At 41.5% G+C, this 26,412-nt stretch overlaps 1 protein-coding gene across 1 annotated transcript in view; it reads left to right on the top strand.

Annotated features, from left to right (window-relative positions):
• DNAJC1 (DnaJ heat shock protein family (Hsp40) member C1) overlaps window positions 1-23,405 on the top strand; it is a 186,782-nt gene extending 163,377 nt beyond the window's left edge. Inside the window, exons 10-12 of the mRNA XM_006906999.3 lie at window positions 19,488-19,536; window positions 20,350-20,792; window positions 23,194-23,405. Of these exons, the coding sequence (XP_006907061.1) occupies window positions 19,488-19,536; window positions 20,350-20,792; window positions 23,194-23,262 (561 nt within the window). The 3' untranslated portion in view covers window positions 23,263-23,405. The remainder of the gene's footprint in view (window positions 1-19,487; window positions 19,537-20,349; window positions 20,793-23,193) is intronic.
• Window positions 23,406-26,412: the final 3,007 nt, after the last annotated feature.

The following is a 26,412-nucleotide window of genomic DNA, read 5'->3' as shown; positions in this document are numbered from 1 at the left end:
ATAAATACAAGCAATGTTATTTAGCTTTGTAAAAAACTAGTGCAAAGTATATTTTAACTCGGAGATACCTAAACTGTATAAAGCCTGCTTTATTATAGATTAAATATTTTAAATGTTAATATATGCCTTTCAGCAAATAATTTTGATAAGCACGAAGGACACCCAAACTGTAAAAAACAACAGAGGAAACAAAAACTGTCTGGCATGTAAAACTAACGTTAATGTGATTATTAGCTGCAGGTTTTCTAAATTAAGGTCAAGGAGCCTCAGATTTCTTGCTTGTGAAGTAGTATCATTCTGTAGCCTGAAAGGATGTAAACTGATTCTGCTTCTCTCCGTGGTCACTAATCTCTTATGCTCTGGTTGTGCTAACAGACTGATTGGAAAAGACCCAGATAGGCAGCAAAACAAAAGACAGGTGGTAGATTTAAACAGGCTTTACCTTAGTGCCACAGCGGGAGCTAAGAGGCATGGTTGAGTGTCCCCACATGAGAGTGGAAAGGAGGAGGGAAAATAAAATTCCCAATTTTATTTTCTATAGCTACCAAAAGGAGATCTAGGAGATGCCTACCGGGAAATTTATGTGTTGTTATGGCAGTGATTTCAAAAAATATATAATTTTCAATAGCAAATAAACTTCATGGTTTATCAGTGAACTAAATATACGGTAATCGTTTTGGCAAATATATAATTGCTTTTACTTTTAGAGTCAAACTAGTCCTACACAATTTATGAAGATGTAGAGGACCGTCCTTTCATCCTCACTACCCTCTTAACCAGGCTCCCTGCCACAGCAGATCTCCTGATCCCAGCCTGGTCTCCCTCCCTCCTCTATACTCACCTCCTCAACCTTGGGACCTCTAAAGATATTTAATTTTAGAAAGGAATGGGTCCTTTGTTCCATTCTTCTTGCTAGATGAAACAGCTAATCTCATAACCAGTTTTCAATTTGATATTAATAAAAAAATAATGGTTTAATGTGTTACAAATACACACACATATTTTAATAGGAGCCTTCAGGTTCCTACCCCAAGTATATGAATTATTGGTGTAAGAATTTCAGGCAACTTGATTGCCCGTTTGAAGGAAAAAGAAGGCAGAGCGGTATTTTGAGGTACGAGGACCTTTTGGTGTCAAGAGAAACTACATAAATAATTGCTTAATCTGTCCATTGGTCTGGGTAGAGTTTTGCTATATATGATTTCTGAGCCAGAGGTTTTTAGATTTGCATTCCATGTCACCATTTCTGTCTCAGCACTGAGCAAAATTACACATTGGACAGGATTAAAAACAATATATTCACTACATGAGAATAACATTGCAAAAGTCAGTTAAGAGATCAAACCAACATTTTTATGTTTAACTGCTCTGAGCGATAATATTGATTATTTCATCATTCATTTTCAAAGCATTTTACATTTTTCAAAACTTGAAATATACATTCTTTTACTTGATCTTCACAACAGCATCGTGAGGTAGATTAGGCAACCATTATTTATTCTCATTTCACAGTTAACTGCTGTTAAGATATTTGTTCAAGGTGACAACTATTAGTGAAATGGGACAACACCAGATATTTTGATTCCTCTGATATGTTCTCATTACTTTTCTATGCTATTTTATTGCTGTGTGTATGAAAAACATTTTGAATGTGTCTAGAGACTTATCATTAGAATTGTTTCGTTAAAACTATGTTCATAGCAAAAAAGAAACTTTAGAAAAAAATTTTTTATTTGAGTGTTATTTTTCTAATCAGCCACAAGAAAAAATGACTTCTATAAACATTTTGTTGTATATCATTCTAGAATTCAGCCTTCCTATGTAGGCATATGACTATACATAATTTTAAGTATTAGTCTATATCCTGCCCTTTTCACTTTTCTAAGAAACATGACTAAGACCCACATCATTTTTTCAAACACGTAATACTCCATGTTGTCTTGATATGATTAAGGAGTGTCCTACTGACTGTCATTTAAATTACTTTTTTTCCTGTTTTACTGGGTTGTCTAGGTTTTTTTGGTAGGTGTTATTCATTTTTCCACTTATATCTATTTTCTTACCTTGTATTCCTAGAAGTAAAGCTGCGCAATTCAAGAATATAGATGTCTTTAGAACCTTTGATGTCTCTAAAATTGGCCCCCAGAGAGGTTATAACAATATACTATAATGTCACTGGTAGTATGAGAGAGGCCGCTTTCTCATAGTCTCATAAACACTGTCATTGCCTCAAATAAGTGAAAAGTACTGTACCACTGATTTTTGTAACTTGTCTTCTTATTGGTCTTATTTCAAATAGAATTTGTGTTAATTCTAGGATAGACAATCCTATCTTCTGCAAATACTTTGCCATTTTCTTTATATCTTATTTTGTTATCTTATTTGATTGCATTAGCTAGCAATTCCAGAGACATGTTATATTACAGTAATAGTAATGAGTGCAGACTTTTTTGTTCAACATCTCAATGAGAAAACCTAGAGTTTGGCCATTATTTTTAATATTAGTCATTGTTAGAAGAGATATTATGCCAGGGATTTTTATTCAGTGTTTTAATTCTCATTTATTACACGTGTTCAGGAATAGGTGTGAAATATTAACAAAGGTTTTTATTAACATTTCCTGACATAGTCATATAATTTTTCTCATATGACCTAGTGAGAAAGAATACATTGTCAAGGCCTTTTCTTTGTATTTCCAAGATAAACTTCACTTGGTCATATATCATAATAAAGAGCTGGGCTTGATTTATTAATAATTTAGGATTTTTGCATGTATATATGTAAGAATATAATAGGATTTTTGGTGTTTTATTAATTGGATACCTTTATCCTCCTATGTGTGATTTTGCTCAATGCTGAGATGGAAGTGGTGACATGGAATGCAAATCCACACACGTCTGGCCAAGAAATCATGTGCTATATAGCAGAACTCTACCCAGGCCAATGGACAGATTAAGCAGTTATGTAGTTTCCCCCTGATGGACACCAAAAGGTCCTACTGGAATGAAGTAGAATGATGGAAAGTTAAAATCAGGAAAATCTAGAGAGCAAAATAAAGAGATAAGTAATTTTAAAGTGTTATAGAAAAGATGAATACAGGGAATCAGCCCAAGAGGTTCAAATTGGATATAAAAGAGTTCCAGTGAAAGAGAAAATAGATGCAAGAACATTATTCAATAAGTAATAAAGTTTTCCAGGTAGAAACCCCTAATACTAATTTATAAAAGCCTTCCAAAGTCAAGTAGGATACATGGAAAAGATCCTGGGAAAGTGTATGAACAGTGAGACCACATAGATCTTAAAAGGTTCTAGGGAGAAGAAACCTCTAAAGTTAGGCAAATCAGGTTGCTTAGCAACACTAGATTCTGAGAGACAAGGCAACAACACCTTCACAGTTCTGAGGGGAAGTGGTTCTGCATCAAGGACAAGCCAGGCGTCATGGTAAATACCCGGGGCAAGGAGTCAGGTCTTTCTTGGAAAGTTTCCTGAGATTGTATCCCAGGAAAAAAAAAAAGAAAGAAAGAAAAGAAAAGAAAGAAGTCAAAAAAGAGGAAAAGCTGGAATCCAGGGACTAGTTAATCCAGGCCAGTGAACAGCAATCCTGAGGCCCCCAGTGTGGTAGCAGGCCATGAGCTCAGTAGGTCCACACTGGAAAAGGAGAGCGAAGGCCCGTGTGAGAGCCACCCTGGGAGAAAGGGAAATTGGAGAGCAAGGCCAAGAACTTGGAAGCATTTCTATACGTGAAAAAAAAAGTCAACTAGAAACTCCACAAACAACAGAAAACCATGCAAAGAAAGGCATAGTCCAAATTTAAGTATAGTAAAAAACGAAGTGATAGAGCGAAAGAATTTGATTACGAGAGTATTCTCCTTTGAGTGGCGCGAGAAGTGTGATCACAGCACAGGGGTTGTCTCTACAGTGAGTAATAGTCATCAGATCATAATTACGTAAGATCTTAAAAAATGGCTTTTCATATTTTAAACGTTTTATATATTTTACGGAAGGTCTTTCACATTTTTCAAGCCAAACTGTGGAAGACTGGCAAGTTGTCCACCAAAATATGTTCTTCCCTTATCTAGTAATAGAGTTGTAGTCAAGCATATATTTGCCCAGTAACACTGCACTTCCAAGGCCCCCAAGCTCTGCTATGGCTAGGTTACTAATTTCTTTTCAGAGGAACATAATAGAAGTAATGTGTGTTCGTAGAAGCTCTTATTTACTTTTCCCTTCCACTGACCTGGAATGTCGGTTTGGCTGCAGCTAAGCTGCAACCATGCGGGTAGACAGTTGCCCTAAGGGATGGTGGAGAAGCATGATGGCGGAAACCTGAATGCATGGAGTGAAAGAAAACTAGATAGTGACGAGTGCCATGGAGAAAAACAAAGCAGAGTAAGAGGTTAGAAACTGAAGCGAGTTGCAGTTCAGAGCAGGGTTCTGAGAAGGGGCCTTTCTCAGAGGTAATATTTGTTCAGGGACACAAAGCAAGTGAGGGAGCGAGGTTGTTGAGAAGGAGCGTTCTAGGTAGAGGAAACAGCATTTACTAAGGCTTTGAGATAAGAACATGATTTAGATGTGCAGAGTCCAGCAAAGAGGTCGATATGACTGACAGGGAGTGAGGAAGAGGGGTTATAGGTGAGACCAAAGGTAATGTCAGACCAGACCAGATAGAACCTCGTTGGCCGAGGTTAAAATTTTAGATTTTATTCTGAGTGACATGGGGAAGCATCGGAAGATTTTGAGCCAAGGAATGCAAGATCTAAGAGTCATCCTGACTGCTTTATGGAGAAGGCGCTGTGGCAGACAAAGTGTGGAAGTAGGAAGACAGGCCAAGAAAGAGTCGATTTCAGTCGTCTGTGAAAAGACAAAAGTAATTTGGACCAGGAGTTGTTTGTAGAAGTGGGAAAAAGAGGTCGGATTCAAGATATAACATACCAAAAGCATACTATTTTGTGTCATACTTGTAACTATCAGAAGAAACATAAACAGAAATGAGTGCCTCTGAGTATAGGGTACATTGCTTTTCATCATAAGCCCTTGTTGTATATTGCCTTTTTTTTTAAGTTGTGTACCTGTATTATTTTGATTTTAAAAACTTTTAAATTTTTTTACAAAACAAAACATTTTACTTTCAATATCCTTCCATATCGGTATATATAGGCCTACCTGATTCTTTTAAAATTTATTCTAAAAGCTTCATTGATTTAGAGAAATAGGAAAAAAAAATTGTAAAATTTGTATGAAACCATAAAAGACCGCAAATAGCCAAAATAATGTTGAGAAAGAAAAGGCTGGAGACATCACATTTCCTGATTTCAAGATCTATTACAAAGCTACAGTAATCAAAACAGCATGGTACTGGCATAAAGAAGGCAATGGACAGCGGAACAGAATGGAGAGCCCAGAAGTAAATCCACACATGTGCAGTCAAATGGTCCTCAACAAGGGTGCCAAACACACACTGGGGAAAGGATAGTCCCTTCAACAAACCGTGCTGGGAAAACTGCATATCCACATGCAAAACAATGAAATTGGACCCTTATCTTACACCACAAAAAGTCAACTCAGAATTTCATAACAAACTGTAAAACTCTTAGAAGGAAATAAGAGAAAAGCTTCGTGACATTGGTCGCGGCAATGATTTCATTGATATGACACCAAAAGCACAAGCAACAAAAACAAAACTAAACAAGCAGGAATATATCAAGATAAAAAGCTTCTGCACAGCAAGGGATACAGTCGACAGAATGAAAGGGTAACCCGCAGAGTGGGAGGAAATATTTGCAAATCACATATTCAACAAAGAATTAATCTCCAAAATATATAAGGAACTCCTACAACTCACCCCCCCCCCAAAAAAAAAGATTTTAAAATGGCCAACGGGTATATAAGATGCTCCACATCACTAATCATCAGGGAAATGCAAATCAAAACCACAATAAGATACCATCTCACACCTGTCAGGATGGCCATCATCGGAAAAACAAAAGATGATGTATCGGCAAGGATATGGAGAAATTGGAATTTTTGCACACTTTTGGCGAGAATGTAAAATGATTCAGTCATTATAGAAAACAGTATGAAGATTCCTCAAGAAATTAAAAGTGGGATTACTTTATGACCCAACAATTCCACTTCTGGTATGGAGCCAAAAGAAGTGAAATCAGGATCTCTAAGCAACATCTGCCCTCCCTTGTTCATTGCAGCAGTATTCACAACAGTCAAGATGTGGCCGCATCTGACAGAAGAATGGATAAAGGAAATATGGTGTGTGTGTATATGTATAATCGAATATCATTCAGCCATAAAAAGGAAAGAAATTCTGCAATATGTGACAACATGAATGAACCTTGAAAACATAAGTAAAATAAGCCAGTTACAGAAGGACAGATACTGCATGATTGTACTTTTGAGGTGTCTGAAATTGTCAAACTCATAGAAGCAAAAAGTAGAATGGTGGTTGCCAGGGGCTGAGGGATGGGGAAGATGGAGAATTACTGTTCAAAGGGTACAAAAATCTCGGTTATGCAAGATGAGTAAGTTCTAGAGATCTGTTGTACACCCCTTTGCTTATAGTTAATGATACTATTGAGAATGAATCTCATGTTGTGTTTTTACCAAAAAAAAAAAAATTTAGGATATAATTTACATAACATAAAATTTACCCATTGTGTATAATTCAATGATTTTTAGTAAATTTGTAGAGTTTGCAATGACCACAATCTAGTTTTAGACATTTTTTATCACCCAAAAAGTTTCTTCAACCCAGTTTGCAGTCATTCCTCACTCCAACTCAGGCAACTACTGATCTGTTTTGAATATGTATAAATTTGGCTTTTCTGGAATTACATATAAATGCAATTGTATAGTATTTATTATTTTGCATCTGGCTTCTTTCACTCAGCAAAAGTTAGTTGAAGTTCATCCACGTCGTAGCATGTATCATAGTCCATTCCTATTTATTCACTTGTATGGATTAATACTAAGTTTTGTTCATTCATTTTTTAGTATTTGGTCATTGGGATTATTTCCACTTTTTGGCTATTATTAGTAATGCTGCTATGAATATTAACCTACAAGTCTTTATATGGGTATATGTTTTTATTTCTCTTGGTTAGATTCCTAGACGTGGAACCGCTAAGTTATATATTTTATGTTCAACTTCTTAAGAAAGCCCTAAATTGTTTTTCAAAGTGGCTGTACCGTTTTACATCCTTACTATTAATACATGAGAGTTCCAGTTTCTCCATATCCTCACCAATACTTGTTTTTTTCTCAAGGTCCAGCTCATTTTTTTCACATACTGATATCCAGTTGTCTTAAAACCATTTGTTATTAGGCTGTCATTTCTACCATTGTTACTTTTGTGAAAAATCAGTTGGCCATAATATAAGGGTTTATTTATGTACTTTCGATTCAATTCTATTGATGTGTATGCCTATCCAGATGACACTACCCTGTTCAGCTATATGGTAAAATTTTGAAATTCAAGAGTACAAATCCCTCCAATTTTGATCTTTCATAAAATGATTTTGACATCTACATCCTTTGCATTCCATATAAATTTTAGGATAAGAACCAATTTCTACAAAGGATCTTTTCCACGGAGATGGCACTGAATACATAAATCAGTTTTGGGGGGATTGCCATCTTAACAATTTTGAGTGTCCAAATCCATGACCATGGAATGTCTCTCCACTTATTTAGAGCATTTTAATTCCTATCTGTAATATTTGTCATTTTCAGTAAGTCTGGAACTCCTTTTGTTAAGTTATTCTGAGTATCTTAATCTTTTTGAGGCTATTATGAAGGTAAGATACCTTCTCACACCTGTTTTCTTAATTACACTTTCAGATTGTCGATTGCTAATATGTAGAAATATAGTAAATTTTTATATGTTAGTCTTGTATCCTATGACTTTGCTAATTTTTAATAGTTCAGTGGCTCTCTGAGTACAGAATTCATCATTAGCTCTGGAATGAATTTTCAGGAGGCTCATAGTGGGAAACCTGGAGGCACACAAATGTTAGATGATGTGCCTGAAATTGCGGAGTAAAGAACTTACATTACTTTCTAGAATACTGTTTCCCCTTATCCTTGTCATTCTGTTGTAACCCAGATGTCGGACGGACACTCCTTGCCTCTCAGAGGTTTAGAACCAATTATCTAAGACACCAATGATTCCACTTCCTGTCAAAGTCTGAACATCTTCCCAATATCTGTGTTAATTTGCGGGGCTGATACTTTTCTTCCCTCAAATACTTTCATCCTAGGGTGCCCCCTTTGTGCTTTACTACGTTGAGTTTCTCAGAAAAGGGGTGGATCTAGATTAAATGGAGCCTGAAACTTACGCTATGATCAACATTCTTAGTGATTTTATAGGGGAGCTGGAGGAACATCCTGTAACAAGCAACTTAAAAATCCATACCAGCCATTACTGTTCCCAGCCAGCGCCCGCCTTGGTCACGCCCTCTCCAGTTTCTTTTCTCCTCTGACCTTATTCCCTTTCTGGCCTTGTCTCTCCTCCTGTCTTCTGTTTTCCCTCACTTTCTCTCTTCCAGATGAACCCTCAGCCTGTGCTACAGATTCTTTCATCTGTGCTGCAGAGGACTTTGCTTCTTCCTCTGAAGTCTAGGTGGCAGCTGACACCTAAGCCCAGCGGGTAGTGGGATCCCTTAACCTCCATCTGAAACACTTGCAAGACTGTCCCTTCGACAGAGACAGCTCTATTTCTCAGAGGAATTCTAGAGCCATCGATGAATATTTTTGCCTGGCCGTATTCCCCTGTCAAAGGCCCTTGTCCTCTTTTTGTCTGGTTCACTTGTCTTATTCCTCAGAGCACACAGCTTAAGGAGGAGCAAACAGAGTAGTGGAGAAGGACGCGATATCCACCTAGTCTGCTAGATTTTTTGAACCCTTGCAAGTTAACAAGGGGACAGACTTTGCTGAGAGATTTATTTGACACGCATTGAGAAAACTGAAGTACAAAGGGCTTGTATCTTTACTAAATTCTTCCAGTAAGTGATTGGCAATAACTCAGGTAAAACAGCACAGAATTATCCTCCTTCAGAGGTGAGGCCAAACTCCCAAGCTGTCACTACTACAGGCCTGTCTGGATTGTTCTTTCATTGCTTTAGCCAACCTTAATTTAGAAATAAAAGGCTTTTTGCTTTAAACAATAATTTTCTTCCATATAAACACAGTCCTCATTAATTGTAAATCTCTTGAACGAGTATGCAAAGAAATAACCAGATTGGAAGCTCCCCGAGGTGGACAGCACGAGGTCTGTATACACCACTGTTCTTAGTATGGTGACACACTAAGTTGGTACTTAATAAGTCTTTGGTAATGAATACAAAATGAAAGCTATTTCATTAATAATGTCACATCCAGTGAATCACAGAATAATGCTTTTTTGTTTGTTTGTTTTGACAAAAAGCAGAAAGAGAACAATTTAAAAGGGAGCCTGGTTTTGGTGCCCTAACTCTACCATTTATGGGCTATATTACTTTCATGTCATCAAATCACTCTGAGCAACAGCTTCTTCCTCTGTGATATGAATTTCCCAGGATAGTCGGGGGATGAAATGTGATAACGATACACAAATATTTTGTTAATATGAATTGTTACACAATTGTAAACCACTATAATAATCACTTATTGCAGATATGAGTTCTAGAAAGAGATAAAGGATTTGTTCAAGGCTGCAAAGCTAGTTAATCACAGGCCAGGACTAGAACCAGGATCCTCTGACTCTTAGTAAAGCCACATTGCCCTCTTGGTTTAGCAAGAACTTGATTTTGAACCCTGCACATAAGGCAGCACTATTGTTTGCATTCCTTGATCAAATAATACCTTCCCAGTGAAATACCTTGGTTTTCTGAGGTGCTGGCCAAAGAGGGATAAATTAGAGAGCAAGGTATTGACTGTCCCAAGACACTGGCCAGTTAATGTGGCTTTACTTCTGAGTAGCTGTATAAACCGTTGCTTTCCCATATGCCCCCTTGAGTAGTTGAACCACAGAAATATTCAAGGTCTGATTAAACTCTACTAAACACTGCTCATCTTTATTGACTCATTCAAGCAAAGCATACTTGCATGATTACCTGAAAGCTTTTCTGTATTATATATCTCCTATTTAACATTCTCATATTTTTTTCTGGACCTAAGTGTCATGTATTACTAATATACTGAGTTTGTAATTTGTTCTCATTTATCAGAACCCTGTATCTTACCTCAAGAAGATAGTATTTACTTTGAAAGCCAGATCTAATTTACTAGTTACAATCACATGCACTTTGAATACTAGGGATGATTTTATTCATGAAGGAACTGGTTTAACTCACATTATAATCTATGGTCTGGTAATAGCATCATACTTTAAGTAGAGATTTATTTTATTACTCTGATTTGTTTAACTCCTTTTTACTAATGCACCGCTTAGAGATGCAGCCAGTCAACAGACGGGTGACCCTTGAGCAGCTGCTAATAATTGTTAATGTAATTTAAAATTGCTCCCTTGTGCTAAAAATTTGGGGAAACCATTTTAAAAAGAGGTAGATGGGCGAATATATGTTGTGTTGTTACAGTATCTCATTGATGGACTAACAATATCTGCAGAGCTACACTATTATCTGCTAGCAGAAGTATTTTCTCCCAGTAAATGGCCATCTAAATTACTGATAGCGGTAATCAGGAAGTTAATGGAAAGCCTTTTTTAAATGGTTAAGAGGAACATTATTACTACTTGTATTTTTCTGTCCAGACAGAGAACATTTTAAAAGATATTGGAGAAATAATAAGAATGAACAGCACTGCCTTCTACCAGCTGGAAACATTTTTCAGGTGGTTTATTTAATATTCAGGTAACAGAGTGCCCTTTGTAAGTTATTGTGGTTCTCGGTTATGTGGGTGCTAAATTCAAACAGAAAGTTGGCCAAAATTAAATATAAATGAAATATAAATATATATGAAAATAATTAACTTCAGTTACATGATTTTATTATGAGTAACACTTATGACATCATCAGGTCAGGCAGAATTTGAAAAATATGACTTGAAGTCATCTCTAGTAAATATTTATTTTCTGAGTTATCTGAGGATGCCAGGAATATGAGAATATACTTTCTATAGCTCACAAAATTGGAAATCTCTTCTGTATATTGACTAGAAATGTGCCACCATATGACTATCCACTGGTCCTATCAAACCATACAGAATATAATTTTCATTTTTCTTATTTAATTTTCTGTCACATTCATCAGTATTTTCACTAGAAGAAATAAAACCTATTTTAAATTTCTTTCATTCACTCAGCCCTAACCAGATGTCCCAGATTAAGTCATAGGGTCCCAATTTTGTGAGTTTTAAAGATAAAGTTAGGTATAACTGTATTAAGAAAGATTATAAAGTGTCTTCTGCTTTGAATCAGAACATAATGAAACAAATTTCCCCACAGTCCTATAATCCATGTGAGTTTTAATACACATGTGGATCTAGTGTTATCCAAAAGCCCACCCAAGCTGATAACCCATAATAATATTTGTTCAGATGCTGAAGAAGAAAAGCCTTAAGTATGTGAGACCTGTGTAGAAATATATCTATTCACCCAAGGAGAATCTAAGAAAAAAAATCCTAAAGGTAGCTTGTCACCAAGTTACATTGTCTTAATGTAACTTCTGCAATTGCACATGATGTAAAAACAGAATGAGTAGCTGAAAAATTCATTGTGGAACATGCGAGAAAATATAACACTAAACATTTCAAGAATAAATTGGCACTCGCGCTCTTGAAGTCATTAGGCTCTCTAGGAGAGAAATAGGTTTGGTGATGACCATGTCATCTCTGTTCTGCAGATAACATATTATACATAGAAAACTAAAGACTCCACACACAAAAAAAACTTAGAACTTATAAACTATTTCAGTAAAGTTGCAGGATCAAAAAACCCAATGCACAAAAATCAGTTGTGCTGCTATACAACAACAAAGAGCTATTGGAAAGAGAAATTAAGAAAATAATCCCACTTACAAGAGCTTCGAAAAGAATAAAATACTTAGGAATAAATTTAACCAAAAAAGTGAAGGATCTATTCACTGAAAACTATAAGACATGATGAAAGAAAGCGAAGAGAACACTTAATAAATAGAAGCATAATCCATGTTTATGGATTGGAAGAGTTAATATTGTTAAAATGTCCATACTTACCTATCCAAAATGATCTACAGATTCAATGAAATCCCTATCAAAATTCCAATGACATTTTTCACAGAAATAGACCAAACAATCCTAAATTTAGTACGGAACCACAAAAGACCCTAAATAGCCAAAGCAATCTTGAGAAGAACAAAGCTGGAGGCATCATATGCTCTGATTTCAAACTATATTACAAAGCTATAGTAATTGAAACAGTATGGTATTTGGCATACAAACAGACGCATAGATCAATGGAACAGAATAGAGAGCCCCAAAATTAATATATATATAGTCAACTAATTTGTGACAGAAGAGGCAAGAATATACAATTGGGTAAGAACCGTCTCCTCAATAAATAGTGGTGGGATATTTTGGACAGCTACATGCAAAAGAATGAAACTGAACCACCATCTTATACCATACATAAAAATTAACTCAAAATGGATTAAAGACTTGAACACAGACCTGAAATCATAAAACTCCTAGAAGAAAACATAAGTGGTAAAGCTCCTTGACATCAGTCTTGGCAACAATTTTTTTATTTTTTATTTGACACTGAAAGCAAAGGCAACAAAAAACAAAAACAAGTAGGACTACATCACATTAAAAAGCTTTTGCACAGCAAAAGAATCTCAACAAAATGATAAAGCAACCTATGAAGTAGGGGATAAAACTGCAACCCATATATGCAGTAAGGGGTTAATATTCAAAATATACAAGGAACTCCTACAACTCAATAGCCAAAAAAAAATTTAAGAGCAAAAGACCTCAATAGACACATTTCTAAAGAAGAAATGCAAATGACCGACAGGTATATGACAAGGTATCAATATCACTAATCATCAGAGAAAGGCAAATCAAAACCACAGTGAGTTCACTTCACACCTGTTAGGATGGTTTTTATCAAAAATACAAAAGATAACACACTGGCAAGGATGTGGAGAAATGGGAACCCTTGTGCAATGTTGACGGGAATGTAAATTGGTATAGCCACTATGCAAAACACTATGGAGGTTCCTCAAAATTAAAAATAGAGCTACCATGTGATCCAGCAATTCCACTTCTGGGTATATATTCAAAGGAAGCAAAATCTCAGATATCTATACTTTTGTAAAAAAAAAAAAAAGAAAGAAAGAAAAAGAAATGATAATTTTATAAAATTATATTTTATTTATACTATATAACTATATAGTTATGCTATATAGTATAGTTATATAGTATTTTAACACTATTCATACTATATAAACTATTCATTTTGTAAACAATAGCACATCAGCTAGCGTTTTTCACAGTAGCCAAGATATGGAAACTAAGTGTCTGTCAGTAGATGAGTGGACAAAGAAAATGAGGTATGTATATATAATACTGTTCAGCCCCCAAAAAGTCAAGCTCATAGAAACTGATTGTAGAAAAGTTGTTGACTGGATCTGGGGGAATAGACCAAATTGAGAGAGGTTGGTCAAAGGTTATGAGCAAGGTCTGAGGATCTAATGTATAACATGGCAACTGTAGGTGTTAACACTTGTATAATTGAAATTATACAATTATACAGTATATGTATACATTGTGAAAAGATTCGCCCCAGTCAAGTTAATTAACACATCCATTACCTTTTTTTTTTTTTTTTAAGAGAACTTATGTGTGGTAATGGATGTGTTAATTAACTTGACTGGGGGGAATCTTTTCACAATGTATATACATATATTAAATCACATTTTACACTTTAAATTTTTTACAATTTTACTTGTCAAGTATACCTTTTCAAAAAAGTAAATTGGCACTCATGTAATTGAAGTCATCTAAATCTATGGGAGAGATAGATTTGCTGATGACCATGCTCACTGGAAGATGACTTTACTGAAGTGGCACGCTATTGTACTCAGCAACACCCTGGCCAGTGAGCTTTATATTAGGCCATGTACATTTAAAAGGCTAGAAATAGTGCAAAGTATATTCTCTGATTCCAATAGAACAAAATTAGAAATCAGTAGCCAGAATGAAATTGGGAAAAATCAACAAATATGTGGAAATTACTCCCAAATAACCAATGAGTCAAAGAAGAAATCACAGGGAATCAAAATTCTTAAAGATGAATGAAAATGAAGACATAAAATACCAAAACTTAGGCAGTGAAGCTAAGAGAAATTTATAGCTGTAAATTTCTTTATTAAGAAGAAAGGCAGGCATTTCGGTCAAGATGGGAGAGAAGGTAAATGCTATGGCTCTCCTCCCACTACCACATCATCATTTCAGCTTAGCTACAGAAGTAAACTACTTCAGTGAGAATCACTGAAGTCTCACTAAACAGAAGTCCTGTAACTAAGAACATACAGAAAAAGCCACCTCGAGACTGGTAGAAGGGGCGGAGATGCAGAACAGGCTGGTCCCACACCTATGTGTGGCAGTTAAAAATCGAGAGGGATGTCCCAACTGCAGCAATCTCCCCCGAGGAGCAAGGGGTCCCAGCTCCACACCAAGCTCCCCATCCCAGAGTTCTAGTGCCAGGAAGAGAAGTCCCCACAAATTCCGGCTGTGTGGGGATTGTTGCTGAGATAGAGGGCTGCTAGAGTCACAGGCATTCTTCTTAAAGGACCCACACACATCCTTACTTGTTGACAGACTCACTCACTCTGAGCTCCAGCGCTGGAACAGCAGCTTGAAAGGTGCCAAGGACATACGGGGAAGAACTGAATTGTCTGGCTTCAAGGCAAGGGGTGAAGGGGCAGCTTTATCCCAGACAGAAGTGCTGGCAAAAGCCATTGTTCCTTTATTGGGCCCTCCTCCCGCCCAGCCTGCACACACAGGTAGGAGCCATATGAGTCTCCATCAACCTGGCTAACAGGTTGGTGATTCAGCCCACCCAAGCCACTTCTAGTGGCTTTTCCGTACAAATGGCCTATCTTGGCTCATGCTGTGAACGTTCCTAAAATCTCTCAAACGTTCGCAAACCCCAGACAAGCATCATCTGGCCTTGACATGACCCATAACTCTTGCTAAGCAGCTCCAAGCCTGGTACTAGTGACAGCCACTCTTGGTTCACAGCTCCATCTCTCCCAGACACCCCCAAGCCCGGCACAAGTACCAACCATCTGCAGATTACTTTGTAGCTCATATCAAGTGGCCTCAGGCAGGACACAGGCAGCGGCTAACCTTGGCCTGCACCAGAGCCCCTCCCAAGGGGCCTAGAACCAATACACTCAGTGGCCATCTTCAGACCACACCAGAGCACTACCCAACCACCTCCACAAACGACACCAGATACCACTTCAAAACCCACTAGGCTGGCTCAAAAAGTTGAGTGATAATAAGTGTTAACAAAAGTCTAGAGAAATCAGAAGCCTCATACTCTGCTGCTGTGAATGTAAAGTGCTGCAGCCATCTTGGAAAACTGTATGGCGGTTCCACAAAAATTTAAACATAGAGTTACCATATAACTTAACAATTTTATTCCCAGATATATACCCAACATAAATGAAAACATATGCCCACACAAATGTTTATAGCACTGTTAATTATAATAGCCAAAGATGGAGATAACACAAAATGTTATCTACTGATGGATAAACAAAATGTGGTAATCCATACATTGGAATATTATTCAACAGTAAAAAAGAAGTGCTGATGTGCACTTTTTTCATTCATTCATTCATTCAATCCAACTTGAATGAAGCTGGAAAACATCACCGTAAGTGAAAGAAGCCAACCACAAAAATCCACATGATTCCATTCATATGAAAGCCCAGAACATGGGATTCTATAGAGACAGGCAAATTAGTTGTGGAGGTGAGGGGTGGGGTGGGGAGGATGGGGGTGATAGCTGAAGCATGCAGTGTTTCTTTTGAAGTGATGAAAATGTTCTAAAATTGGCTATGGTGATGGTTACACATATTTGAATATATTAATAACCATTGACTTGTACACTTTAATTCACCTAGTAAAGTGTACATTCAATGGTTATTAATAATATTAACCATTGGTATGGTATGGTATGTGAATTACATCTCAAGCTGTTAATGAAATGAGGGAAATCTGTGTAGTACTCTAATCTCTAAAATATTTTGTTTTTTAAAAAAGAAGATGCAGGGGGAAAAGAATTGTTCCATATCCTGTATGTGGTGTTGGTTACGTGCATCTATAATTTTGTTAAAATTCATAGAACTGTAAGGAGAAAATTTTATTATATGATAATATAAAATAAAATCTTTAAAAATGTAGCAGAAATTGAGAGGAGAGGGATTAACCGTCACCAGAGTTAGTAGTCCTGTGGTGAACATCAGGGATGCCTTCAAGGACAGGAAGCCACATTCGAGAGTATTTGGAAGGATGGTTTGGCTCGGACAGATATTTAAAGAGAGGTTTGCTGAAGAAAGGAAGATCATTTCAGACAGTGTCGACAATGGCCTAAAGTACAGGATAGGGAATCTATGACTGGCCGGGGAGCATTAATTGTTTAGGACCTGCTGAAAGGAAGCATACGTACAGGAAAGGCTCTTCAGATTATGAATTTCCTTGATATCAGGTTCAGAATTGAACACTTTATGATATAGTCAGTGATGACCCATCAAAGGTTTTTGATCAGAACTCTGCCTTAGGCATACTATTCTACAAGAACTATAAATAAGTTGGGGACCAGTTAGAAGGCAGATATAGTAGTTCAGTCAGGTGAGCATGAAGGACTGATGTGGGCATTGGAGGTCTAAAAGAGAAGGGAACAGGTAGGACTGATATTGTGAAGAACATAGCTGGTTGGGGAGGGAGAGAAAAGTTCAAAAATTGACTCAGGTTTGGAGCCTAAGTGACTGGGGTAACAGTACTGTTAAGGAAGGAAAGAAAAGCAGAGAAGTTGACGAGTTTAGTCTGGGATTTGTTTAGTTTGTGGAGCTAGGAGACCTCTATATAAGATTAGTGGCAGTTAGAAGCCATGTAGTATAGTGGAAAGAGCACTTGGCCTATTTCTTCATTTATGAAATAAGAGATTTGGATTTAAAAGGTAGAATTTATATGATTCAGAGCAAAGGTTTTGGAGACCCACTTGCCTGGGTTCAGTTACTAGCCTGTTATTATTCTTTCTGGGCCTCAGATTCTGTAAAATGGGGATAATCATCATATACCTACCTAATATGGCTTCTGTGAGGAATATGCACACACATGCACACCTTATTTAGAACAATGCCTGGTACACAGTAAGCTTATTGTTCTATAGGTGGAGTCCTTTCAGATCCCATGATCTATTGTGTTAGATGGTCAATTCCTGTCAACCTGGCATGCCAAGGTAGAGGTCAGGATCAGAGATGCACGTTAATCCTTTTTGCCCTAAGGTATTATTGAACAGATGGCACGAGATACCAAAGGAGAAAACGGAAAGAACGTATGATCGGCAAGGACGGAAGGTTGAGGAACATTGGGGAGCAAGAGGCAGGAGCACGTAGGAGGGGCCAGTGAAGAATCATTCAGAGAAAGAGGGGACACCAGGAGACACTGTCATAAAAGCCAAGCGGAAGAGAAACAGCTCAAAGGAAGATCGTGTTTAGAGACCACTTAAGCTAAGTTCGAAGGTTTATGGGACATATCTGATGGACAGGGAGACGTTCAAGATGAAAGCAAAGAAGATTGATTGATGGAGGGTTCAGGAGGAAAGATGATTCCTTTCTTTGAACTGAGATAACCCAAGGGACAGCTACGTGATGATATGGCCACATTTTGAGTTGGGCGGTTGGACGTCAGGGACGTGCATGCTGGACAACTTCAGTTTTCCTTCCACGAGATAGGAAGCAAGGTCATCGGGGGATAGAGGATGGTAGGGAATAAAATTGAAGCATGTTTCTAAGCAGCTTTAAATATTTCCTCTAACTCTGCCCTTTGTGTGAATAGAAAATAAATGATCCATGTCAATTAGAATAGGGAATGTTTACTGAGCCTTTAATATCTGCCAGGTATCTTGCTAAGTGCTTAAATCCCTAACAGGAAAATTGTATTAGTATTATCCATGTATTACAGAAATTAATGCATGAGACAGAGAAAGGAATTGGAAACTTCTCAAGGCTACCCCCCGAATAAAAGGTGGGACCAAGGTTGAATACCACAACAGCCTAACTCAGAGCTCTTCACAATCATACTTTTCTAAGGTTTTATCCTCAGGTTTCATTAAAGCAGTGAAATATTGGTTCAAGAATATACATGAATGAATGGGATAGGATATAAAGTATGGAAAAATAGGCCATTTATACAATTGAAAATAGTTTTAATCAAGTCAACATTTTTTAATTAATGGAAAAAGGATGACTTGTTTAATAAATGCATAGGGACAATTATCTATTTTTTAAGCTTTTAATTCATTTTAACCCCATATTTTAATATATATATAATAGAAATCAGAACAGTGGTTGTTTATGGCGGGATAAAGTTCGACTTAGGGGCACGAGGGAATTTTCTAAGGTAATAGTGATGTTCTATAATTTGAATGTTGGTTACACGGGTTTTGGGGGATTTTTGGTGGGTTTTTTTAGTCAAAATTCATTGAATTATACATTTAAAATCTGTACCTTCCGCTCTGTAAATTTTCTCTGTTTTTTAAAAGGGAAATCCATATGTAGATCCCTGAGATGTTGTTAAATGAAAAAAATAGCAAACTGTAGAATGAGATGCACAATATGATACCATTTATATAGAGACAAAATATAATAATTGCCACCAAACAAAATCATCTGTGTGCATCCACACACTCGTATGTCAGTGTGTCATGGTTCTCAGGTCCAGCCACCCCATTCCGCCAGTAAATAAATTCCTCCTCTGGGGTCACTCTCACATGCTCTTAGGGTTTCTTTCGAGGATGCAAAGACTTTTATATTATTAAAACATCATTAGCATAAGAGTAAATTTCCCCATTGTTTATAGTACTCATTGGTATACTATTCCCCGGTGAAGAAAGATGTTCTCTTTCAGGAAATTGTAACTAAAAAAACATGACCTGTTTGTATAGTGATTTTGGCACTAATGTATTTTAAGAGGCGGCCTGGTATTGTGGAACTGTCGTTGAATTAGAAGTAGGGGACCTGAGTTCTGGTTCTGACTCTGCCGCTGATTAAATGACTTGCTCCAGACTATCCACATGATCTCTCCAAGCTTCATCTTCCTTGTTGCTTCAATAAATGGGTTGGACTGATGACCTAGGGTCCTTCCAGGCCTAAGATTCACTCAACCCTGTTCATTCACACAAAACTTACATAAAATAGGTCACTTGACCTACAGTAGGTATGTGGAAAGTAAGGTTTCTTTGCTTTTATATTTTGAAACAGGTAACGACCAAAGCCAAGCAACTGAAGGATTCTGTTTCCTGCTCCCCAGGTAAGTTAGCACCCACTGCCCCCATCAATCTAAAGCAGTTTCTTCAAAACAAATCCCTTTTTATAACAACTCTTTAAATACAGTGGTATAATAGTTTTACCAAGTCAAATTACGGGCACCAACAAGCCAATCCAACCCTGTACATTAGGTGCTAAGGTGTATTTAATAAGTTTAAAGAACTATAAAAACCTGTTCTTCTCTAGTATTGGGGGGTGGGGGCTGCAAGGGGAAGCCAATGTTTGCATCACACAGCGTTGTCCTTCAGAATAGACAACAGGCAGCTCTCCTAAAAATCGATATTTCTCCAACTCTTTCCTCTGAGACGACCTGGAATTTTGTTAGCTTCTCCATTCTTGGAACTGGGAAGTGAGAAAATGCCTCCCACACCTTCTAACTCAAGCAGGGAGCAAGTGTCGGTGGTCCCCTGCAGGAGGGAGCCAGGCCTGGCCCGACAGACACGTTTTAGTTATGCTAACGGAATCAGTACCGCTGGGCTGGCCTTACCTAAAAAAGCTCAGATTATTCCTTCTCAAACCTTTGCATTCTTGGGTCACAGCCCGACTCTGTAGCCTGCTGCTCCTCAGGCGGTAGGAAGGCGGAGGCTTGGGGTCAGGCAGAACTGGGGTCCGGCCCCACCCCACCCGATGCTCTCTGAGACTGTACATTAGGATACTGACACCTCTCCTCCTAGAACAGTGTGAAAATTAAGTGAAATAACGTATGCAGAGTGCCTAGCACGCCGTCTACGTGTGGGAGGCAGCTGCTGTCGCTCCTGTCGCCTGGCTTGACCTTGCCCCTTCCCCTTGCGCACAGGAATGGTCAGACTGTCCGAACTCAGATCGACAGCCCCGCATCCCAGGCCCGTCAGGACCGTGATGGCCTTGCCGGACGACATCATCACCCAGCGAGCAGGTGCTGAGCGGGCCATGGACGCCAATGAAGGGGAGGACAGCGACGGGCAGGAGGGCGAGGAGCGGGGGGCCACGGCCCCCGAAAGCGGCCCGCGGCGGCGGCGGCCAGCCAGGCTGCCGGAGCCCGAGGAGAAGCTCCGCGGAAGGAGGCAGAAGGACTTCGATAACTCAGAACAAAACACGTCCAGCGACGAGGAGAGCCAGAGGAGAGAGAGAGGCCACACCGCGGAGGAGCCATGGACTCAGACTCAGCAGAAACTTCTGGAACTGGCATTACAGCAGTACCCAAAAGGATCCTCTGACCGCTGGGACAAAATAGCCAAATGTGTCCCGTCTAAGAGCAAGGTGGGTGAGGCGGGGACCGGAGCCCCACGGAAGTGGCCGCAGCTGGCTCTGCCCAATCGTTCCCTCCTCTTACCCGTGACCTTCTGTCTGCACCTGTCCACACGGCCTCTCGTTTGCCGGTCGGGTCCCCTGACGGCACGAGGAGCCCAGGCAGGCGCCTGGGCAGTGCGCACTCACCAGGTCGGGGGGCGAAGCCGCGTCATGGTTCAGCCCGGGGAGCTTTTCCCAGAGAAAACTGCTCACGTGGATCATAAATTTCACCCTCAGTTCCCTGCCAGACACTGCAGCATTCGCTCTGCTCCGGCGGCAGTTTGAGGGAAGCCGGGGGGTGGCTGGGCGGTGCCCTCGTCACCCTGAGGGCAGTGGAGCAGCAGCAGGTCACCCGCCACCGTGCAGGCCCCTTCCAACAAGAGTGAGGAGGTGGAGTCTCAAAATCACAAGCCCCTCCAGCTCTGTAGCTGTGACGAGCATTTAACCAAGGGACACGTGTGGCTGTTGCCACGATCACCAGCTCTGCAGCGTGACTCACTCTGGCCCCAGTGGTAGCACCTAGTTGACCAGAGGCCCAGGAGGCATATTATGTGTGGGGTCATTGTGCCCTCCGTAGCCTTGACTGTTTGTAACAGGCTTTTCTCCCCGTTTTCAGCTCTCAGTATCTGCTTGAATACACCTGCAGATAGTCCTCAAATAACAGCTCAGGCGGGAAGACGGGTGTCCCTGGGCCTTCTGCTGGGCCCGCGCGGGGCTGTCGCCCTTGCCGTCGTGATCTTTCCAGCTCGGCCCTTTCTCCACACGCAGTACGCAGTCCCCGGGGCTTTTCTGGGTCTGAGGCCCGGGGATCACTGAGAAATCAAAAGCACCAATCTCTTCCGCCTTCTGTGCCTACCGCTCAGTAGCCTCTGGGCACATTGATGTTCATTTACATTCTTATTTTTTTTTTAATTGAAATTCGATGTTGGAAAATCTAGCTTGTGGCCATGAATGTCCCCGTGTGTACAGGTCTAGTTATCTATCACCCACTTTAAAATGAGGAGGTCGAGAATTCCCGGGGAGAAAAATAAAACCATTAGCAGTTGATCTATTTGAGAAACACAGATTCTCCCAGCCTCTCCAACTGGTTTGCCAGAAGTAATTATTTTCCCTGAATTTCTCTAGCATCTGTCAGGACACAGGCATTTGCATGTGTGATGAATTGACATTGGTTTAAAATGAAGGAGCTGGAACTGTGGATTCCTAAAGATAGAACACTCAGAAACTCATTGCCTTGGGGTTTGGAAACCTTCCTGAGATGAGCAGGGCTTTTATTGTCCTGCAGACATTCCCTTTAAGCCTGGACATTGGAACTAAGTCCAGGAGAGGTGGCCAGAGGGCTCGCCTGCTAAGGAGTGACTCCTTGTAAGTGGCCTTCTGGGCCTGGAGGAGGAGCCTCTGCCTGGGGTGCCTGCGGGCCTGCCGCTCAGCTGGGGCCCACACTGTCCTCCAGGCGGGGTGCTGGCCACCTGCCTTCGGTGTCATGCACTAGGTGGCACCAGCAGGCAGCAGAGCTATTAAGGAAAAGCTGCTATTTTTAAAGACCCTAACTAGGCAAGATGTCTTTGGGGATGCAGAAAAGGCGCTTATTATACTCTCATGACACGACCGGGCTAAAATTCTAGGAAGAGAATGAACATCCATACCCTGTCCAAGGCAGCTGATAAAATCAGCTGCTATGGAGCAGAAATCAGTTTGCACTAGACCTTTAGTTAGTGAAGACATTGAGGCAAGTTTGTTTTTTTTTTTTTTAAAACAAACAAATGGATTCTGGAAAGTACCTTGTCATAAACATGACAGTCATGCGTCCCCACCCCAAGGGGTGACAGCTGCAGGCAGCTGAGATCTGAAGCTAGAAGTTCTGTACCTGACAGGTCGGAAGGTCGAGGTGGGGCTGGAACCAGCAGGAGGAAACTGCACACACTCCCTGCAGGTGTCCCGTGGGGCTGGGCTGACGCATCCCACAGCAGTCCCAGCCGCCCTTGGGGAGAGGCAGACCCAAAGGATAGTAACGGTGGACGCCTGGCCTCAAGTTTTTTTGGTTTCTCTGAAGTGACATGTGATGCAGTAGTGAAATGTTAACCATGATCATTACAGTTAGTACGGTGAAAGTCATTATCATAATCATATAGGCCTCGCTAACAGCTGCCCCGAGGCCCACACTACACCTTGGGCTGGACGTTCAGCCTCGGCTGCCTGGGACCAGCTGGACTCACCCAGGAAGCTCTAGGCAGGTTCTATGCCAAGCATGGGGACGTGAGGCTGCTTCTCTAGCACTGGGCACAGCCAGCAAGCAGGCCCCGCAGGCTTACGAGAGCTGCACTGATTTGTGGAAGTAATTGTTTTCGCCTCTCTTTTTCTCTTCCTACAGGAAGACTGTATCGCTAGGTACAAGTTGCTGGTTGAACTGGTCCAAAAGAAAAAACAAGCTAAAAGCTGAATGTTCTGGAAGATGATGTTCACCTTCATTTTCCAAAATTATTTTAAAACTCTCATGCAGAAATTTGCATTTTGTACCTCAGTATTTCTATACGTCATGTGCCTTAATTGAAAAAACAAATAAATAAATAAATTTAAAAGAAACGTGGCGCTGTATTGTTTAAACAAACACTGTGTTCAAGGAGAAAGGACGGGGGTGTCCCACGGCTTGTTCGCTCATTACCGCAGAGTTTGCCGAGCTGGGCGTCAGCCCGGGTAGTGCTCAGTGAACGACCAGGTGAATATGTGATTCTGAAGGAACATACGAGGGACTCTACTGTGTGAGAATTAAAACTGAGTGTGTTTCTTTGACTAAAGAACATCCGAGCTCATGAGTTCACTGGCAGCAGCATGTCAGTGCCTGGGCAAACCGAGGTCACTATTTTGTACTGTTAATTTTGATGGGACTCCTCCTTGGTGTTTGTGTTTGAACTGTCACCGTGAGCCGAGCACTGCTGTTTAAATCTTCTGTCATTTGCTCAGGGCTTAGAAGCAGTTTGCCAGATGCACACTGCCCAACCTTAAAAACCAGTCAGATCACTAGAACGCATTTAAGGAAAGTGATTTGGTAAAATATCTACAGAGAAGCCATATTTCTCAAAGGACTGAAATGAGGTTACAGGTTCCTGGAGAAAACTTTGGCTTTGATGTCCTAACTCTGCTGCCCTGTAACCTTTCACCCACAGAAGACAAGGCACCGGGTGAGCCCCGAACCCATTCCCACGACACCCGACTCCAGCACAGCTCCCGGAGTGGGACGCTGTGGGAATTCGCCCCTCAGAGACCTCAGCAAGAGCAGTTGTGTGACAGCGAGTTACGAACTGATTGTCAGGTTTTCACGCACTGAGTCGGCGGCAGCAGCTCCCTTCAGTCGGGAAGAAGAGCCTGCCTGGCCCACGGGTTGGCACTGTCACCGGGGCTGGGCCCAGGCCGGTGGAGGGACAGGAGGAGAGGGCACAGAGTTGGTCTTCGCCTTGTCCCAGCAGGATCCGCTCCCTCCACTAAACAAGCCAGAACTGAGGCAGTCACAGGGGTGACCCGGGGCCAGTAGCTTCTCCCCTCAGAAGTTTCTCACGGAGCCGAGGGGGCTGAGCTGGTCCCTGTGGTCCCGTCCACACGAGGATGTTCCAGAGAAAACAGCCTGTGCGCGGAGGGCAACGCTCTGGCTGCGTGCCAGGCCCTGGGTCCGTCCCTCCGGTCTCCGAGTCCAGCTTCGGGCCTGTCACACAGCTTGGCTGTCCAGCTTGTGACGTTTGTGAATATCCATTAAGTCACCCTTTTTACTTATTCTGTCACACACCCCCCAAATCCCATCGCAGGGTTTTGGGCTTCCAGGGTGGGGAGAGCCCCAGAGGGGTCCAAAGATGCCTCAGGGAGTCCAGATTAGGATGAACCCCCTGGTTTGCCTACCAACCTCGTCTTTTCTAGACTCCTTAGGAAAACCAGGCTCTGGCCCGGTTTCTGCTGACGACTCCCCCTGCCTGCCAGCTCCTTTCAAAGAAAGCGAAAGGGCCCTTTCTATGGGACTCCAGCTGCTGAGTGTTGAAGTAGGACCATGGGGCGGGGGACAGCCACTCCTAGGGGACAGGTGCGGTCCGTGTGAGCAAGGTCATGGCCAAGGAAGCGAGGGAGCCTCCGAAAGGAGCACTCCGCCCAGGTCGCCTGGGGCCAAGCAGGGCTCCCGCTGATGCTCACTGACCCTTGCCTGGTCCCTTTCTCCAGTCCCCGTCCCCGAACCCGTCCCTCTGAAGCCCTGCCTTGTTACTGTATTTATTAGCACCCCCAAGGCTTAGCTGTGTGACATCAGATACTAGGGGTTACCTCTTTGTCTCAATTCCTTGACTGGAAAAATTGGGACTAGTGGTAACTTTCCATCTCGCCCTGCCAGCCGGAATGCCTCCCCCCACCCTCAGGGGGACCCTAGGTCACTGCATGGACTCTGGGAGGGTCTGGGATTATGCAAAATCTACGCGGGGTGTGTCGTTTTCTGGGGAAAGCGTCCCACACCTTTCACGAGCTGCCTCCGCGGTGGTGCTCACAGCCTGGCAGGGCCTGGTGGTACCGGGGGAACCTCAGACCCGCCCTCTGACAAGAAGGGGTCCAGACCCCCGCTCTGCCGCTTACAATCTGGGGGTCTTGTATTGGAGGCTCATTTCCTGTCCGTCAGACAACAGGAACATCTGAGCTGCCTCAGGAAAAGGCCTTCGCTTCAGGAGCTGCCTGGCCCTGGTCTTGTCCTCAGATATAGCTAGAGAAAGGGCAGAGTTTAGAGTCTAAATCCTGGGTCGAGTCTAGTGAGTAAGGAAGAGGCACTGACGTGCAGAGCATCTGGATTGCTTGGGGTTCGTGAGGAGGCTGGGGGCAGACAGCTGGGCAGTGAGGGCATAGAGGCTGGACTGGGAAAGCCCTGGCCTGGCTCAGGGGACATCCTCTACCAGCACTGTCCTGTGCCAGCCATCTGCCACCACCAGCCACACACAGCCAGGCCGGGGGCTGCAAGGGAGCCCGAGCTTCAGGTTCTCAGTGCCCCTGCATCCTTGGTCCCATAGTGACTTAGACTTACTTTCTCCACTGGGGCAAAATCCTACAGCTACCAGGTCTTTAAACCATTTATAGTACCGTTTTAAGAGTCCATTCACACATTCTCTCATTGATCCTCACAACCCCCACCCCCTGCCCACTGGCAGCCACCTTTCCACCCCCAGGTGCTGTCACCAATCTTAGCAGGGAGCCGGGCCCTGCAGGCCAAGCTGCCTTCTTCCCAGTGCTGTCTTCCTCACACCTGTTACTGAGAAGGGGGTGGGAGGTCACCTGCAGGTAACGCTGCTTAGGTTTCCAGCCGATAAATCTGCCTGGGAACTCTGGGGCGGTCCTGCACCCCCAGCTCTCCCTGGACGCCTGCACCTGCCCAGCGAACACCTGCACCCCTAGAGGACGACCGGTCTTGCCTGGAAAATGGCAGCCAGTGGGTGGTGTCAAACTGCCCTGTCAGTTTTTGAACAGTCATCATAAGCTTTCCGCCGTAAAGGTCTTGGTTTTCGCACACCCTAAAAACACCTCCTGCTGTGGGGCTTTCTCTCGATTCGTGCCGGTCCCCACCCAGACCTGGTCC

The sequence above is a fragment of the Pteropus alecto genome, unplaced genomic scaffold (assembly GCF_000325575.1).
Source record: "Pteropus alecto unplaced genomic scaffold, ASM32557v1 scaffold11, whole genome shotgun sequence".
NCBI lineage: Eukaryota > Metazoa > Chordata > Mammalia > Chiroptera > Pteropodidae > Pteropus > Pteropus alecto.
This window is presented reverse-complemented; position numbering and strand designations above follow the sequence as displayed.